The following is a 20,029-nucleotide window of genomic DNA, read 5'->3' on the forward strand; positions in this document are numbered from 1 at the left end:
CTCACTGCTGCCCACAGATCCTGTCCCAGCACAGCAGAGAGATGCTCAGACATGTGGTTTGTTTCAAACAAACCAGGAGTCCTGGAGCTGCAGCTGGAATGGGACAGTGTGGATCCATCCCCATGTTTCAGGCTGTTCCCATGTTCTCCTGGAGCAGGGCCACGGAGGCAGAGCATCTCCAGTGGCCTCCTCCTCCTCCTCCTCCCAATCACTGGAGCCTTCCTCTGATGGCCCAGGAGCTTCAAGGCAAAGGGGAGCTGAGGGATGATTGTCTGGAGATGAGCAGCACCACTGGCAGCACTGACTGGGCTCATTTGGCACATGGACAAAATCTTCCTGCTCCCTCTTATCCCACATCCAACCTCACCAGCACGATTTTGGTCCTTCACTACATACTCATATTAACATGATTTCTTCACAAGAATGATAGCTAATGTAAAAAAAAAATACTGTTAAGGAAGAAATAAAATAAGAAAGGAATTAGCCCAAAATGACAAATTCTATACAGATTAAAATAAATTCCATCAGGAAAAGAAAGAATTCTTTTATTATTTTCAGTTGGCCCCTGTGGGAATAATTTAAAGGCCAAATGCCTGGGCAGGGCTGTGCTGCAGCCTGTGGGGATGGGATGGGGATGGGATGGGATGGGATTGGGATGGGATTGGGATGGATGGGATGGGATGGGATGGATGGGATGGGATGGGATGGGGATGGGATGGGATGGGATGGGATGGGATTGGGATGGGATGGGATGGGATGGGATGGGATGGATGGGATGGGATGGGATGGGATGGGATGGATGGGATGGGATGGGATGGGATGGGATGGGATGGGATGGGATGGGATGGGATGGGATGGGATGGGATGGATGGGATGGGATGGGATGGGATGGGATGGGATGGGATGGGATGGGATGGATGGGATGGGATGGGATGGGATGGGATGGATGGGATGGGATGGGATGGGATGGGATGGGATGGGATGGGATGGGATGGGATGGGATGGGATGGATGGGATGGGATGGGATGGGATGGGATGGGGTGGGATGGGATGGGATGGGATGGGATGGGATTGGGATGGGATGGGATGGGATGGATGGGATGGGATGGGATGGGGTGGGATGGGATGGGATGGGATGGGATGGGATTGGGATGGGATGGGATGGGATGATATGGATGGATGGATGGATGGATGGATGGGATGGGATGGGATGGGATGATATGGATGGATGGATGGATGGATGGATGGATGGATGGATGGATGGATGGGATGGGGTGGGATGGGATGGGGTGCATGGATGGATGGGACAGGGCTGTCCCTCTCCTCCACAGAGCTGGGATTCCCCAGCAGGGTTTGCTCTCCTACCCAGGAGCTTTGTGCAAATACAAGAAGCAGCTCGGTCACACCACCTGGTGCTCTCAGAGCCTTGGGCACTTTCACAGGATGTTGTGGAAAACCAAAAAGGGGAGGGTGAATTTTCTAAGGAAAACACACTGGTGCTGCTAATTTACCTTTTGTTCTCTCTGTACCAAAGCCACCCTGGATGCTTTCCTGTGGGGAAAGCTCCCCAAAATCAGCCCCACACGTGCTCTTGGGTGCAAAGCTGACTTGCAAAGGTGTCACACCCAACTCTGACTCTGCTTGGTTCAGAGAGCTGGTTCTGTTGTTTTGGCCTGCTGGAATGAGGCTTCCCACATTAGACTGGCTTAGAACCCTCCATTTGACCTTTTCCATGGCTTTCCAAACCATTCCAAAAAGGAATGTCATCTCCAAATTCCCTGCTCCGACAGCAGATGGGAATTGCAGTGGAGAACAGCACAAAGCCCACAGGATTTGTGGAGGCTGCTGTGTTTCAGTAGACAAGATGAGGTTTGGAAGTGATTGGAAATCACTCATAAAATCTCTGTGAGAAATTTTAGAGTCCGAGAGACAGCTGGATCCTTATCTCCATGCTCTGCACCCCTCAGGCTGCTGGAGCATGGAAATGTTCATCTTCCTACTTAAATTCCAGGCCAAGCAGGTGGCACAGAGGGAAAAACCAGGCCAAAACAACGGTGTGAATCAGAGATCTGTGCCACAGATACCACCAGCACAGGGTGATGTCACCCTGAAACCCTGACACGCCAGCAGAGACGTGTCTGAGCTGCCCTGGCTTTTGCCCAGCACACATTTCCTTATGCACAACCAGGGAAGCCTTTACCCTGTGACCTCTCTGCTTGGAAATCCAAGCATTTCCAGGAGCTCCAGCAGCCTGGCTCTGTCCCAGGCACTCCCAGGAGGGGCAGGGAGCTCTGCCAGCCTTGCTCAGGGCACATCCACGTCCGTGTGACACATCTGCCACCCCAGCCTCAGCACTGTTCCAGGCTGGGAGCTGCGTGTGGCTCACTGCAGGCAACGCGGCCTCCCCTTGCAGGAGCTTTGCACTGTGCCAGTGTTTTGCTGGGAGCAAAGGGCAGGATGGTGTTTCTGTGGGAGTGCAGGATTCTTTTGGGGGGGGTCAGTTTAGTGGGTTGGATTTGCCTTTCCCTGGCGTAACTCCAGTGGCTGGGTCACAGTTGCACCAGGGACAGGTCACACCTGGCTCTCTTCCCTTGGTGCTTCACCATTCAGCTGGATGGGAAGGAAATGCTGCCCTGTGGTTCCAAGCTGTCATTCATTCCTGCTCAGGCTGTGCTGGCTCAGTGACCTCAGTTTGGAAGGTTGGAGGGGGCCAATCTTTGATTGCACTGCTGCAATTCGTGTCTTGCTCACGCTGTTCCTACAGGCTGTGAAATCCTGGGGCTGCTTCAGCGTTATCCAGTTTGGGAGAGGTTCATTGTGATAAATTAGAAAGGAGAACTCTAGAGAGATAAAAATGCAGGACGTGTGGGTCGGATGTGACAGGTTTCCTTCTCAGCCCAAAGTCCAGACGACTCCCTGAGGCCCTCTCATCCATCTTCTGCTCGCTGGGATTTTGCTGGGATGGCTGCAGCACCACCACCGCCTCACCTGGGCTCTGGCCAGTGCCTTGTGGACCTCTCAGAGGTGATTGATGGGGTTAAAGGTCCCCGACTCTGAAGCTGCTCCTGCCATGTCCAGCCAAGCCCCCAGAGAGCTCTGGGAGGACGTGTGGAGGGGAGCGTTCTCAGACAGGGACAGCATCATTGCATAAGCCTGGGGAGACAGGGGGGCAAGGGCAACAGTGAGAACACAGCATGGAGGAGCACTGTGGAAAACACAGCAGCACCCAGCCCTGCCCACCTGGGCCAGCAGCATCCCCTGTGCTGGGCTCAACTCACATCCATCCACCTCTCAAAAAAAAAAACCAACAGTTTTGTCATGGTTTATAGGGGCAGAAACCATCATTCCCTCTGGTTTTCACAGGATTTAACCCATCCTGCACTGCCTGTGCTCTGTGACAAAGCTCCACATGATTCCAGGCTCTGCTCCCAGGGGAAAGCAGCTGCTACAGGGGTTTGTTATTAAAAAATCACATCCCCAGAGATCAGTGAGGCTGGGCTGGGGCAGCAGTGCTCTGGCAATGGGGCAGCAATGCCCAGTGGGATGTGGTGAGCTCATCCTGCCTGCCATGGCCCCACTGGCGATGCCGGTGTGGATATTTAGGGATGGGGAATTCTCATTGGCATGGCCAGTGTGCCCAGGGTGGGTTTATTGCTGCAGTGAAACCCTCAAAGGTGTCTGGTGAGGGAAATGAAGCGAGATTTGCTTGTCCTCTTACCAAACTGCTGGTTCCTTGTAACCTGGCTGCTCTCCCTCCACCAGGACACAAGAATTGTCCTAAACATTTCTCTGTGCCCTTTCTCAGCCCACCTGCTCTATGATAACCTCAGACAGCAGAGGGGAAAACCAATGTCCTTGTCACCCATGGCCTGAAAAAGAGGAGGACACAGTCCCCACCCTTCCCACCACCCTGCCTCAGGGAAGAAGTACAGTGTTTGGGTTTTGTGGGCACACACACTCTTCTAAAATGGCTTAAAACCAAGCCAAAGGAGTGCTGTGCTGCTCACACCAAGGTGTTATATTACCTGCCAAAAGATGGGTCAAATTATTTAAGTTGCTTGTTGTGGTTCAAGTGTAAAACAGAGCCAAAAATTAAAAATACCTTCCCCCATCCAAGCACAGGCTGTAGCAGGGTGGTGCATTGGAAAAAAACAAGCTGCTCCCAAAGAATTAGTGCATTTGGGATGTTAGTGACAGGACACAGGGAAGAGTCAGGCAAGTGGCTTGTGGTTAAATTGGTGTCACCCCAAAAAACTGCTGAGCTCTCTCTTCCAGCAGCCCCTCCCCAGCCTCACTACTGGCACCCACTATGAAGGAGGAAAAAACATTTCCCAAGTTTTGGATGATGCTAATTCAAAAATCATGTTCTGCATGGTGGCTGCACTAAGCTACTGCTCTGCCGGGCATTTGAAATAGATTTTGGGACAAATTCTGTTGCTTTAGGGTCAGAAAGGGCCCCTGAGGTGAGAGCTGTACTCATCCCCCAGCAGGGGCTGTGTCCTCTCTCCAGCCCAGGTAACTTCACTGGACAGTTCTTTTGTGAGAATCCTTGTGGAGGGATCAAGAGATCAACTCCATAAACCCAGACTGGGTATTTTGGCTAATAAAAAAAACAGAAAGCACACACAAACCTGCCCCAAATCTCCAGATTCACTCCAAGAATCTCAGTAATTCTGAGATGCCATTCTGATGGTTTTTGGTGAGTATAAACTGATCTGGCTCACAGGGTTAGGATTTTTCTTTTTCATTTTCTGGTTTACTTTTAGAAATCAAGGAGATAAACAAGGATACCCTCTAGACATGCTGGGTTGCAAGTCCTGGATACATTCTTGTCTTTTACGCCTGTTTTGATCAAACTTTGCTGCTGTTTCTGCAGACCAAAGCTCAGTGGTCACCAACAGAAGAGCCACCCCAAAGTATAAATAAATAAAGAGTTATAAAAATATTTATACAGACAGATAAAAACACACAAATGCCTCTCCCTTCCTGTATAGCCCCATTCTCACTGCACAGGCTGAGATAAATCCTTCTAAAGGTGATACCCACTCCCTTCCTCCTCTATTTCAATTTAGCTGCAACAAGACACATTCATGTGTGTGCTAGAATTCCTGCTGGAAAGGGGGAATAACCTTCTGGAAGGGGAAAATAACCCACTGGAAAGGGGGAATAACCTTCTGGAAGGGGAAAGTAACCCACTGGAAATGGAAAATAACCCTTGGCTGGAGGAGGCCAGCTGCTCCCTAATCTGGTGGCAAGCTAATGGCAAGCTAGGAAAATGTTCTGGATATACCCACCTGGTTTTTAGCCTGCCTGTACAGAGTCTGTTTTATTGCCTCAGAGTCTAAGGTGGAATTAAACACATCTTTAACTTCAAAGGCTTCCTCGGCCGCTTTGCGGAGATCCAGCCCCTTCCCAAAATTCGGCATCTGCTCCAAATCTAACAGGCCGGCTTCGTCCTCCTCAACACACCTGTACCAAGGACCAGGGGAAGGGGTGACCTGTGTTAGCTCGTCTGGCCCACAGCCTGCATGCACCACCCATGGGGGCTCACCAGCCACATGCGTGAAGGGATGGACAGACGGACACGGACACGGCATGGCATGGGGAGGAGCGAGGAGGAGGTGGTGTGGCAGGCACACAGGGCCTGCAATGCCTCCAGAGGAGATGCCTGGTCATGATGACTGGGCCTCAGAAGCCCCTTTTTCCACCTTCAGACCCTTGTTATCTCTCTGTAAGAGTATAGGTCACGTTCCCCTCAACCCCTACTGTTGGAGAATTCCTAAAACTCCTGTACTCTATATAAAGGGTAAATAAAGATATATTCCTGTACCCTATATAACTCCTATAATCCTATACCCTATGTAACTCCTATACTCCTATACCCTTTATAACTCCTGTACCCTATATAAAGGGTATATAAGGATACACTCTTATATCTTATATAACTCCTATACTCCTATACCCTATATAACTCCTATACCCTATGTAAAGGTTATATAAAGTTATATTCCTGTACCCTTTATAACTCCTATACCCTATATAACTCCTATAATCCTATATCCTATATAACTCCTGTACCCTATATGAAGGGTATATAAAGATATACTCTTATATCTTCTATAACTCCTATACTCCTATACCCTATATAACTCCTATACGCTATGTAAAAGGTATATAAAGATATACTCCTATACCCTTTATAAATCCTATACCCTATATAACTCCTATAATCCTATACCCTATAGAACTCCTATAATCCTATACCCTATATTAACTCCTGTACCCTATATAAAGGGTATATAAAGATATTCCTGTAACCTTTATAACTCCTATACCCTATAGAACTCCTATAATCCTATACCCTATATAACTCCTGTACCCTACATAAAGGGTATATAAAGATATACTCCTATACCCTATATAACTCCTATTCCCTATATAACTCCTATACCCTATATAACTCCTATTCCCTATACAACTCCTATACTCCTACACCCCATATAACTCCTATACCCTATATAAAGGGTGTATAAAGAGCTACTTTTGCCCAGTTCGGCAGAAGAGCTGTCCTTGAGACCTTCACAGAAGATTCAATAAAAAGACACCCCTGTGGAACCTCACACAGCCTTCCCTCTCTCCCTGTGTCTGCCCAAGGCACTTAGAAAGCTGAATTCACAGATGAGCTGATAATCACTAAAGAGCTGATCTCACTAAGAGCTGAGCTTGCTAAGGTAGCCTGCCTGAGGGGCCCAGACAGGTCGTGCTTAATTGGACTTCTCTGTCTTGGGCAGCCACAGCAGCCAGTGTCAGGGGGACCCCAAAATGCCAGAGTGGCCTCAAAGTGGAAAGCAGCAAGCAGCAGGTTCTGTCTGAGGTTCTGTGTCACCACATTTCTCTTCACAGAGAAAAGAAAGGCACGACTTCCCAAGAAATTTCTGGCATTCATGTTCTCTGAACCTCAGGGAAAGGAAAAACAATTCTTATCTCATTTGCTGCTCCTGTGTTTGTTCACAAGTGGAATGCATGGTGGAAGATTGTTTACCTGAAGGGAATTGATGACTGGATTCTGGTCTGAGTGTTTGATTCACTGACCAGTTGGATCCAGGTGTGTGTGTCGGGACTGTCGGGACAGTCACAAGATTCTGGGCCATTGAGTGCTTGGCAGATTCAGTTTAGATGTAATGTAATATAATGTAATAAAACATAGAATAATATAGTATAATAAAGTAATTAATTAGCCATCAGTGACAGTTCTGCACCAAAACCAGAGGTGCTTTTAAGCTGAGTGAGGCATCACTCAGTGTTGTGGGGCTTGTGCTGGGAATACCCCCAGAAACTGGGGCAAGCTGCAGCAAAAAGAGAGCTGAGCCTGTGCTATGTGCAGCAATCTTTCATTTTGAAGGTGTTCAGACATGGCCTGACCTTGGAGGAAAAAATCCTTCACTTTTTATAGAATAATGGGATCTGGTTTGGGTTGGGACCTTAAAGACTGTCTCATTTCACCCTCTGCCATGGGCTGTCCCAGGCTGCTCCCAGCCCTGTCCAACCCGGCCTTGGGCACTTCCAGGGATCCAGGGGCAGCCACAGCTGCTCTGGGCACCCTGTGCCAGGGCCTGCCCACCCTCACAGGGAAGGATTTCCCTTGAAGACCAAACCTATATCTCTCCTCTTTCAGTGTAAATCCATTCTCCCTTGTCCTGTCACTCCAGATCCTTGGAAAGAGTCTCCCTTGATATTTCCAGCAGCTTCCTTCAGGCACTGGAACCTTGGAGCCTTCTCTTCAGGCTGAACTGAAATCCCAGTTCCCTCAGCCTTGCCTCCCAGCAGAGCTGCTCCATCCCTCTGATCACCCTGGGGCCTCCTCTGGGCTCTCTGCAGCAGCTCCAGGTCCTTCCTATGCTGGGACCCCAGGGCTGGAGGCAGCTCTGCAGGTGGGGTCTCACCTGGGCAGGGCAGAGGGGCAGAATCCCCTTTTTCCAGAGCTCCAAGAATATTTTGTTCCAACTCAAAGGGCCATAGCAGCACCAAAGGCATTGCACAGACTCCTCTTGCCTTGCCCTGATCAGTTTTGGAGAGAAAAACGACACCTGCTGAGCTGTGGTACCCTGGAAACTCTGGGTTTGTGTCTGTTCTCCTGCTCCAGACTCCTCTTGCCTTGCCCTGATCAGTTTTGGAGAGAAAAACGACACCTGCTGAGCTGTGGTACCCTGGAAACTCTGGGTTTTGTGTCTGTTCTCCTGTTTAGACTCCTCAAGCCTTGGATATCATTCCAGCCTCTCCTTGCAGTCCACTTGTCTCGAGTCCCACCCAAAATGATGAAATGGAATCTGGAGTGAAGGTTTGGATCCAACCAGAGGCATGGCATGGCTTGGAGAACAAACCCACGGCACTCACGATGCACCACAGACACGGGCAGGGCTCTGAGCCCCCCAGGAACGGCCCCCTCACCTTCGGGTGTGGTCAAAGCTCATGGTGAGAGACGTGGGCTCCTCATCCTCCTCATCCTCGAACGCTCCCCGGGGCTCCGCCGTGGGCGACGCCGTCTCGTCCTGGGACTTCCCAGTCAGGCTGTCATCATCTTCCTCTTCCAGTTCTTCGTCCTCATCGTCCACATCTTCTGCCTTCTCGTTTGCCAGTCCGTGGCACTGGGAATTGCCATCAATATCCTGGATTTCTGGCCTGAAATGGTTGGTTGAAGGGCAGGGAGGAGAAGAGGAAGAAGAAGAAAGAGGAAAGAAGAAAGAAGAAAGAAAGAAGAAAGAAGAAGAAAGAAGAAAGAAGAAAGAAGAAAGAAAGAAGGAAGAAGAAAGAAGGAAGAAGAAAGAAGAAAGAAGGAAGAAGAAAGAAGAAAGAAGAAAGAAGAAAGAAGAAAGAAGAAAGAAGAAAGAAGAAAGAAGAGGAAAAAAAAAGATGACAAATGTTTATGTCATATATTCTCACTGCAATGAAAAACTTTGATAATGTTATGCACAGAAATGAACACAGAGAAACATTTATATACACATATCTATTGTTTAAAATGTTACAAAGAAGAAAACCAATGTGCTTCAGGCATTTAAAAATCACCCTTCACTGTTCCTAAGGGCCAATGAGCACATTGACAATGCACCAACCTCAAGGCTTTTTGAACTACAAAAATTGATTCAAATGCTGGTTTTTCATCTCTTAAAATTAACATTTGTGAAACAAGCAGCTTTCTTCCTTCTCTGGGCTCTGTCCTCCAACAATTTCCCTTTGAGCAAAGAGCAGGAGGAAGCTTCAACCAGCCAGCCTGAATTCCCTCTTTTATTACTCTGCTGCTCATGCCTGCCCTGTCAGCAGATAATTTTATTTCCTTGCCTACCTTTTATCTGCTAAAGCCGCCGCCTGATTCATCTCGCTGTTGGCAATAAAATTCCTGATTTCTGAGAAATAGGAATCCTCTTTTTCGTCTAAAAGTGCATGGTTGTCTGATTCCGAGTTGGGGGAGGAGGCGCTGGTCCCGAGGTGGTTGGTGATGACTCCGGAGTGCTGGCTCACTGTGGGGCAGCAGCAACAACAGGAGAGACAACAGGAGTTGTGAGGAAACAAATCCACAATGTTCTCAACAGCCCTCTCGCCTTGTATGGGTGGTTTAATGCTCAAGAGGAAAGCCATGGAGCAAAGGTCCCAAAGGAAAATTGTGTTTTCCAGACCAAAACGCAGGCGATATTTGGCATTTATGGACAGTACACACAATTTAACAACCTGGAACATTCTAGCAAAGGTCCCAAAGGAAGATTGTGTTTTCCAGACCAAAATGCAGGTGATATTTGGCATTTATGGACAGTACATGCAGTTTAACAACCACTGCAGAGCTGTTTGCCTACAACTTTTCTTATAATACATTTTTTTACCCATGATGTGAAATCACTTCATCACAGCAATTCCTTCCTTTAATTTTCTTACGTCAAAAAAGAATCTATTTATCTTCTTGAACTTCCAAAAAAACCCCACAAACAACCCTACAAACTCATCCCCTGTGCATTCCAGAGAGGCTTCCCAAGGGCCAAGACCATGGAGTCTCTTCTCTCCAGTGGCCCCCAGAGTGTTTTCCTACCTGGAACATTCTAGCAAAGGTCCCAAAGGAAGATTGTGTTTTCCAGACCAAAACGCAGGTGATATTTGGCATTTATGGACAGTACACACAGTTTAACAACCATTGCAGAGCTGTTTGCCTACAACTTTTCCATAATACATTTTTTTACCCATGCTGGGAAATCACTTCATCACAGCAGTTCCTTCTTTTCATTTCCTTACATTAAAAAAAATCTATGTTCTTGAACTTCCAAAAAACCCCACAAACAACCCTACAAACTCATCCCCTGTGCATTCCAGAGAGGTTTCCCAAGGGCCAAGACCATGGAGTCTCCTCTCTCCAGTGGTCCCCAGAGTGTTTCCCTACCTGGAACATTCTAGCAAAGTTCCCAAAGGAATATTGTGTTTTCCAGACCAAAACACAGGTGATATTTGGCATTTATGGACAGTACACACAATTTAACAACCATTGCAGAGCTGTTTGCCTACAACTTTTCCATAATACATTTTTTTACCCATGACGTGAAATCACTTCATCACAGCAACTCCTTCCTTTCATTTTTTTTTAATGTCAAAACCTCTTTATCTTCTTGAACTTCCAAAAAAACCCCTACAAACAACCCTAAAACCTCATCCTTGGGGGGACAGTGCATTCCAGTGAGGCTTCCCAAGGGCCATGACCATGGAGTCTCCTCTCTCCAGAGTGTTTTCCTACCTGGAACGTTTTCATGCTCATGCTTCTTCAGGTGCCTGTCGAGGTTGGTCTGCTGCCCAAAGCACCTGTTGCACAGGTGGCACTTGAATGGCTTCTCCTTGTTGTGGATGTTCCTGACGTGCCTCTGCAGGTTGGAGGAAATGCTGAATGACCTGTCACAGTATTTACACCTGGAAAACAACAGCAAAGGGTGCAACGTGAGGAAAAAAACAAAAAAGAATTTAAAAAAAGGAGAAAAATCTGACTACCAAAACCCCAGGAAATGTTGGTCTATAAATCTTTACTCAGGAATAAAGATTGTGCTGAAGGAAGCACAAAGCATTAATCATCCCAGACAAATCTGATATTATTGTTACTCAAGGAGAACAAAGAAAGGATTAGGATTAATTAGGAAGTGAGTCGTCCAAACAAATAAGAGTTTGAAACACAATAATGACTTTTCCATGCATGGACGTAGGAATTGAGAGAGGTGGATTTATTCCTTCAATTTTTTTTTTTTGAGAGGAATCAGGTGAAATATGGCTGTGGAGGGAGGACAAGGAAGACAGAAGAAGAAAGAAGGGAGGTGAAATGTATAAAATAGTTATGAACTGGCAAATCCCTGCATGACAGTTAGCTGGACACACAGAAAATCCTGGCTTTATTTGTGAAATTCCTTGTGGTACTGGACATGCAGGGATTTCAGCATGGCTTTAAAGGTAACTATAACTATTCTTATAGCAAAGAAATCCACCATCCTTTCCAAACAGGGTAAGATTTACTCCTAGGAGTGAATATCTGGTTTGTGATGGAAGGGAAGGAGCCGAGCCAGGATGTTCAGGGGAGCTGCTGAGAGAGGAGATGCTCAATCTCTGAGCTCAATCTCTGCAGGACCCATGGCAGATGGGCTAGGGGCTTGCTCAAAGCCACCACCATCTCTTTTTTTGGGTTTAGATTCCCTCCAAATTAATGGGAACTGGGAATTTTTGGGTTTAGATTCCCTCCGAATAAATGGGAACTGGGAATTTTTGGGTTTAGATTCCCTCCAAATAAATGGGAACTGGGAATTTTTGGGTTTAGATTCCCTCCAAATAAATGGGAATCGGGAATTTTTGGGTTTAGATTCCCTCCAAATAAATGGGATGGTGGTGAGAGGGCTCCCAGCTCCCAGCGCAGAGCGGGAGCCGCTGATGGACTGAAGGTGGCAGCTCCGAGCTGCGCTGGAGAGTTTGGGTCGAAAACTCCTGAAAGCATCATTCCTGCCCGAATGCCTCGTTCCATCTCCCTCTAAACACGTCCCTTGTGCCTCGGCAAAGCTGCTGCCCCCACGGCTCTGCTTCCAAAACCCACGAGCAGCAGAATCTGCCCCTGCTGCAAATCCGGGATGCTTCCAAAAATTCCAGCTCTTCCCAAACCCTTGTAATCCCAGAATAAATCCACACCAGCAGGCTCCAGATTCTGGATTTGTTCCAGAATAAATCCACTCTGAGCTCCTCTAACCCCACAGCAACATCTGCCCCACGGAGCTGAGCTACTCTTCCATGGGGATCCTGGAATTCCAGAATGATTTTGGGATTCTAAACCCCATCCAGTGCCACTCCTGCCATGGGCAGGGACACCTTCCACTGTCCCAGGTGGCTCCAACCTGGCCTTGGACATTCCCAGGGATGGGGCAGCCTGTGCCAGAGCCCTCCCCAGCACTCCAGGACACGGAGATGGAGATTTTGGGAGGATCAGCAGCTCCTGATGTGCACAGACTCATCCCATGCCTGCCTCACTCAAGGGTGGAGCTGGATGTCCCTGGACACAGAGGACATGGGATTCTTCCCTACAGACACAACAGTGGAGTGGAAAAGATCCCTGCTGTGAAACACACACACCCCATTTCCAGATGTGCTCCAGCTGGGGTTTTTATTCGGTCTCTAAAAATAAATCGATATTATTTTTGGAAAAAGCGGGGATACATTTATGAAACACTCTCTCTTGCTGAATGTTTATGGATTCCATGTCCACCTCCGAATTTCCTACTGCTAAATCTCCAACAAGAATAAAGATATTTCAAATAATGGGCCTTTATTAGGATTAAGCAAGGCAGAGAGCAAAATTTTTAAACCACAGCATTTCCAGACTCTGAAAGTATTTCGTTTTCCTTTTTTTTTTCCCAAAACCCCCCAAATAACTCTAGAAAACAAGAAGTTATTTGAACATCAGCAAGAACAATCACACGGAGATTTATCAAGAACAATCTGTACAGAGAGTTAAACACGGATTTCCAGCACCAAGGAATTTGCTCTCAGATGTTCAGCACTCCAGCAAAATGCAACATCCAAACCTGCCAATATCCCAATATTCCTGCTATTCCACGAGATTTTCATGAGTGGTTTTGTCCAGCTTAGAGCAGGAGCTCCCTTCTCATCCTTGATGATGCCAGGGGTTTTCTCTCCCTGCCTGTCCTCACTAGCTCCTAAAAAACCCTTTTTTTGTGTGTCCCACAGGGAATACCTGGCACAGGGAACACCTGGCACAGTGGGCACCAGGATAATCCATGTTCCCAGCCTGGCTGTCCCTGCCAGGAGCAGCTCCAGACATTTACAAGCAAATCAAGGCAAGGAACGACCTGGCCTCCTCCACATCCATTTATTTGGGTGTTCAGGAAGCCTTTGAAAAGTTCCCTGTGACAGGTCCTGGCCCTAACCATGAGCTATGTGGATGCAGGGTTAGGAATGGGGAGGGATAAAGAGCTTGTTAAAAAAAAAAATAGGAACCAGAGGGGCACAGGGAAGGAGCAGGGAGTGCAAAGGGATGAGGGAGATGTCCGGCGTTATTTGTGGTCCCAGAGGGGTCAGTGCTGGGAGCTCTGCTGGTTTTAATCTAAATTAATGGCCCAGGCAGAGGAACCAGCTGAAATTCAGGGAGAGGGGTGAACAGCAAGGGAGGGGAAGAATAAAACTCCAAGGCAGCGGTGTTTGCTCTGCAAACAGCCCAACAAAGCCTCTCCCTTATCAGCTGAAAGGGCTCAAAACATCCCAAGTGGGAGGGAGGCACAGGGCTGGAGCTGTGGAGCTCGGGCAGGAAATCCTGGGAGCTGCAGGAGCTTGGGTACCTGGGACAAATCAGAGCCTGGGAATGTGGGGAGCATTTCCTGAGTCACTCTCATGAAGTTTTGCACTGATCAGTGTGAGCTGGAGAGGCAGAATTGCAGGGAAAAGCAAAAAAGCCTGCACAGATAGCAACTCTCCCTCTGAGTGACTCCTCAGCCTCAAGTGCTTTTATAGCAGGGAGAGCTCAGGCTGCGTTTTGAATACCAGAAAATGAGAAATATTTTCAATATTTATTGGACTATGTGCAATTTAAATGACATGGTAGATGTCAGCTGTGGCTCTGTGTTCCGGCTTAATGCAGATAACAGGACACAAAGCCTCCAAGGGCCTTTTTATTCTGAATTCTGAAATACGTAGTCCAGAATTTCAGTTTTGGTGCAGGAAAAAAAAAAGAGTGAAAAGAAACATGTTGAATTTCACTGTAGGGCACAGGGGCTTGCAGTGTTTTCAAATAATTTGATTTTTAGGGAGTGTATCACCAGGTATTTCTCACTCTTCAGAAAACATGTTGCATTTTCTCTTTATAAAAAGAATTTGCCTCGTTATTGCTCATGTGCTATTAATTCATACTTTATGCATAATTAGGCTTCTTCAGTAGAAGTTTGAGTGATTTCATAGCCCCCCAAAAAAACTCCAAAAAATTTAATCAGAGTCCATAAGGAATCAAACCCAAACCACCTTATTTTCTAGCCTGTTCTCTTTAAGAACAGAGTAATTAATATTTGGATTGATACTGAAATTATTATATATAAAAATATTTTTATGTAGGGTAAAAAAAAAATTAAATTAAACAATCAAAAACAAAGTTGCAAAGGAGACAACAGTAAAACACTGAGAAATCAGCAACCTCCTTGTACCTGCCTGAAGTCAGCACTTAAAAACCAAGCTCTCAAAACAAGCCTGGCTGCCAAAGCTGCAAATCTCAGCTCTCTGAGAGGAAAAGCAAATCAATGATAATTAAAGCTCGTCTGTGAACGCAGCCCCGGCTCTCCGGAGTGCTGTTAGAATGCAACATTGTCCAGGAGTCAGACCTCTAAAAAACCCACACAGGCTATTTTCTGGGAGAAGACCAGATCAAATAAATCTTTATTTTCCTAACCTTTGTTAAGTTGCAAGTCTCCTTTTTTGGAAGAAAACTGAACTAAGGATCTCGGAATAATCGGGAACGAGAGTTGCAGTGGACAGGGAACGCACGGGCATATCAAATAACACAACCCCAAACACCACAGCAGGGGTATAATCCAAAATATATGTCTGCTTTGGGGGGTGGTGGTGTATTTTTAATTTACCTAATGTCTACACTAAAAATGCTGGATGGAAAATAAACGTGATTCTCAGTGTAGCAGGGATTACAATGTGGGAGAGTCAATTCTTAGGTTAAACTGAGCATAAAAATGTGATGTATTTGACCACATGGCCTTTTGCTGCTCATAAATTTGTGTTTCTCTTTATTTAATAACTGCTCCATTTGCTTTGTTGTGAACTTATGGCTGTGTATGAAACGCTGCAATATCAGCTACCCAAAACGAAATGGAATTGTTACCATTGTTTGACAACCTGCAAAACACTCCCTCACATCATGGCAAACACAAGGCTTGATTTGCAGCAAGCTCTCAATTCATCATTCCTTCAGGTCTGCTCATTTCTGGACTTCATTCTAACAAAAAAAGGCATTTTTTCCCTCGATTTTTTTAAAACTGCTTGCAACTCGGTGGGAGAAAATGCTGGGGGGAAAGATTTCCATGAGAAGTAGTTATTTATATGGCTAGGCACATGTATTACATGTATTTTCTTGTGAGTTTTATTCAGATTTAAAGCCCTGACTTGGGCAGGAGCCACAGAACACACTGGGCTGGGACACTGTCCCTGTGCACACTAAAGCATCAAAATCACATCACCTTGTCCCCAGCTAACAGAAAATAGCTCAGCCTTCCACCTTAAACACTCACAAATGTGTGAGACTCCGTGTGGATTCCCCCTCTCCCAGCTCTCCCTTTTAAACTCCATGATTTAAGCTCGGAAACTACCAAAATTCAGTTTTAAGGCAGGTAAATCAGCACGTTTTTTCGTGTTGCATTTTCTCTTTATAAAAAGAATTTGCCTTGTGTATGTTACGTATAAAATAGGAATTAATAGCACACTGCTCATGTGTTATTAATTCCTACTTTATACATAATTAGACTTCTTAAGTAGAAGCTTGAGTGACTTCATAGACATCCAAAAAACCAAAAAAATCAAAAAAATTTAATCCGTGACCATCAGGAATCAAAATGAAGCCTTTGTCTTTTTGATCCCCTACTCCAGGCACCTCTGATGTGCATTAAGAAAAGAAAAAAAAAAAAGAAAACCCAGCCAGCCCCAGCAGTGAAGGTCCTGGCAAGCCCTTCAAACCAGCCTGAATTTCAGAGCCATTCAGCACCTTCAGCTGTCCTTGAGATGAATGGTTAACGTGAGTGTGAAACAACACTGCAAATCAGAGCCCTCATTTGCCAGCATACATCTAAATATAAGTTAAGTGTCTATCTTCGAGCTGCCAAGCCTGATTATTTTTGGCTGGTACACATAATATACAACCCTATGAATCACTCTGTGTAATGCTCCAGGCCTGTGGTATTCTGCTGGCACAGCTTTGTAGAGGAGGGGGGGAAATACCAGAGTGGTGAGTGAGGAGTGTTTGGGAAAGGGTTTTTGTTTTTTTTTTAATGGGGGACAACATCACCTGTAAGGCTGCTCCCCAGTGTGTGTCCGCAGGTGCCTCGTCAGGTTGGCCGAGCGTGGGAAGATCTTGCCACAGTACCTGGAGAGGGAGAGCCAAAGGAAACCATCAGGAGAACTGAAGGAAACCATCAGGAGAACCAAAAGAAACCATCAGGAGAACTGAAGGAAACCATCAGGAGAACCAAAGGAAACCATCAGGAGAACCAAAAGAAACCATCAGGAGTACCAAAAGAAACCATCAGGAGAACCAAAGGAAACCATCAGGAGAACTGAAGGAAACCATCAGGAGAACCGTCGCAGGCATCTTTTTATGAAAAATCCTTTCCTTAGGATTTTTCCTCCTGAGAAGCTGAGAGGCCTCAGGAACAAAATGTAAACAATGGTTAACTGCTGCTGCAGAATGCAACAGGTGCATCTGGGATTGGCCCATGTTGGATGTTTCTAATCAATGGCCAATCACAGTCCAGCTGACTCGGACAGAGAGTCTGAGCCACAAGCCTTTGTTATCATTCTTTCCTATTCTATTCTTAGCCAGCCTTCTGATGAAATCCTTTCTTCTATTCTTTTAGTATAGTTTTAATGTAATATATATCATAAAATAATAAACCAAGCCTTCTGAAACATGGAGTCAGATCCTCATCTCTTCCCTCATCCCAGAACCCCTGTGAACACGGTCACAGAGAACCAAAGGAAACCATCAGGAGAACCAAAGGAAACCATTAGGAGAGCCCAAGGATGCTGTGGGGAAATGGATTTGTAGGGAATTCTCCAAACCTGACAGAAGGCTCACCTCTGTGTGCAAACCTTGAGATAAGAAATGCTGACTTAGAAATGCCATGGGATGGGGCAGGCGTTGCTGAGAGAGAAATGGAGCTAGAGACAAATTTCAAAGGATGGCTTTGCAAATAAGACTGGATATTTTGGGGAAATAGAACTGTGAAAGATGCCACAGCACCACCTGCACCCCTCATTCTGACACCGCTCCCAAAATCCCTTCGTGCGCTCCCATCATGAGCTCATCCCTGATGGGGAGGACAAATCTCCTACCCCAGGGTCACAGGATTACAGAGCACCAGGAGCAGCTGAGGGAGCTGGGAGGGCTCAGCCTGGAGAAAAGGAAGCTCAGGAAGAACATTCTGACTCCTACAACTCCCTGACAGGAGGGTGCAGCCAGGTGGGGTCGGGCTCTGCTCCCATGGAATGGGGGACAGGACAATAGGAAACAGCCTCAAGTTGCACCAGAGGAGGTTTAGATTGGGTACTTGGGAATTTTTTTTTCACAGAAAGGCTTGTCAGACAGTTGGAATGGGATACCCAGGGAGGTGGTGGAATCACTATCCCTGGAAGTGTTCAAAGGAAGTGTGGACAAGGCACTTGAAGGCAGGGTTTAACTACAGCATTCCTGCATCAGGGAACAGAGGGTTTAATCACTGCCTGGGCAGATTGGCACTTGAGATGTTTCTGCATCTCCTTTATAGCCCTGTTGATGTGCTCATCAAACAGAATCTGCTCTTTCATCCTTGGAATTCACAGAATTTTCTCTGGATAAAGGCTGCAGCACCATGGGTTAGGAGGCTGACAGCTGCTTGGAGCAAGGAAATGCAGCCGTAGGAAATTAATAAAGGAGGGAATTGTGTTCCCCCATAAATCCAGTTCACAGTAAAATCAAAAAGGTATAAATAAAAACACTAATTGGGAAATAACAACTCCTTTTGTAGGAGGAAACCATGACAGACTTTCCTTATTTCAGAGACCTTCAGCTGTCCTGAAGATGAACAGTTAATGTGAGTGTTCCCCAGCAATGAAAATCCAAATGTTAACTTGTGAGTGTACATCTAAAATTTAAGTTTAGTCCCTTTCGTAAGTAGAAACCTCAAATTTCTAAATAACCAACTGAAATCTGAGCCCGCAGCTCTTGTGGCAAAGTTGAACATAAGAGATACATCAACCAAAGTTTGTACCCACTTTTTGCACCCAAAAAAGTCCCCTCAGAAGGAGCCACCATGAGAACTTTGAGGTAAAACTGCCACAGCAGATGGAGGTTTATTATTAAATACCCTTGATCTGCTCCAATTTGGAGCTGGATGGGTACGTGACGAGTTCTGTGGATAGAACAGTTTGAAAATTCGTTTCCTGCATGCCATTTTTTTTTTAAAATCCAATCGTTTTTCCATAGCTGAGGTTGGCTATAGCCGGGACTGGCATTGGGAACGGCAGCGCTCGCCGCCGCACGCCAGAGACTTGGCCTGGGGAGCTGGGTTTGCTTGAGAATCTCCAGATCTGCTCCCAAGGTTATTAAAAATTACAAAGCAAACAGAAGATGCTGATTTCCTACCAGACAAAACAAGCTATTTCAGAGGGAATTAGTCATCCCAGCTCTGCTCTAACTCCACCGCTCCTGGCGGAGATGTCGGCGCGGAGCTGCTCCGCTCCCTGCTGGTGCCCAGCGCAGCTGCCCAGCTGGGCTGGCACATCCTGGGCTGCTCCAACACCCTGGGATGTTTCCATGCCCTGGGGGTCAGTGTGGATGCCGTGGGGTGCCCAGCTCACCTGCAGGTGTAGCGCTCCTTGCCCTTGCGCAGGATGGGGTCGGAGAGCGTTGGCGGCGGCGATCGGAAGTTGAAGGGGTGGTGGGGAAGGGGCTGCAGGGACGAGCCAGAGTCTGCCTTCATGGCTGCAAAGCTCTCCAGTTTCTCTGTCATCGTCTCGATGGCTGACATCTGCAAGGACAAGGTGATAGCTCCTGTCAGAAAAATCCCCAGGAAGGGCAAGGTCTGGTGCACAAAACACCGGTTTTGGTTGGGCAATGCCTCCTGCTGGTGTTGGCTCTCTTGGAAGTTGGAGGCACAGTGGGAAATGGAGCCACTGGATCCAGCCAGGAAAGACTGGAGTAGTGTATTGGTCATGGAGAAAGCAGGAAAGGCACAACTGGCAAAGCCAGGCATTTAGGTCGCAGAAATGAGCACTTGTTCACTTTCTGCAGTGTGCGTGTGCTCACTTTCAGCACTTCGGATCAAAAATTATCTCAGAACACACCTAAGACATCCATTTTCTATCAGGAGTTCAACTGAATTTTTTACCAGGAAAGCTCTGAAACCATGGTCAGATGCCTGAGGTAGAACTCAGTACCCAAGTCCAAACCAAAAAGTCTTGGGATGTCTTATTTCTCCTACAACATCCTGGGGGTTCAGAAGGACAGGGCAGTGAGGGGTGGGTGGGCAGGCAGGGACACAAGCCCAGGAGAGGGGGAACAGGCAAGTTTTGGGCCTGAAGCAGAAGAATCCTGGCCAGAGTGGAGAGGGAGGGATGTGTGATGGCTGCTCAGGGAGCTGAGAGAGGAGAGGAGAGGTGGAAGGGGTGAAGAGGGAGCAGCTGGGAAGAGGAGGAGTTGGGATCAGGCTCAGGATGGAGTGGATCCACAGGGAGTTTGCTGGTGAAGAGGCCAACACTTTAATTATGG

At 46.9% G+C, this 20,029-nt stretch overlaps 1 protein-coding gene across 1 annotated transcript in view; it reads right to left on the reverse strand.

Annotated features, from left to right (window-relative positions):
• Positions 1-1,029: 1,029 nt before the first annotated feature.
• The window catches only part of PRDM16 (PR/SET domain 16), a 311,655-nt gene continuing 292,655 nt past the window's right edge, over positions 1,030-20,029 (reverse strand). Inside the window, exons 11-17 of the mRNA XM_054647787.2 lie at positions 19,120-19,289; positions 16,571-16,648; positions 10,772-10,941; positions 9,344-9,518; positions 8,449-8,679; positions 5,295-5,469; positions 1,030-3,153 (exon numbers count right to left, since the gene is read on the reverse strand). Coding sequence (XP_054503762.2) covers positions 3,019-3,153; positions 5,295-5,469; positions 8,449-8,679; positions 9,344-9,518; positions 10,772-10,941; positions 16,571-16,648; positions 19,120-19,289 — 1,134 coding nt within the window. The 3' untranslated portion in view covers positions 1,030-3,018. The remainder of the gene's footprint in view (positions 3,154-5,294; positions 5,470-8,448; positions 8,680-9,343; positions 9,519-10,771; positions 10,942-16,570; positions 16,649-19,119; positions 19,290-20,029) is intronic.

The sequence above is a fragment of the Agelaius phoeniceus genome, chromosome 24 (genome assembly GCF_051311805.1).
Source record: "Agelaius phoeniceus isolate bAgePho1 chromosome 24, bAgePho1.hap1, whole genome shotgun sequence".
NCBI classification, from domain to species: Eukaryota; Metazoa; Chordata; class Aves; order Passeriformes; family Icteridae; genus Agelaius; species Agelaius phoeniceus.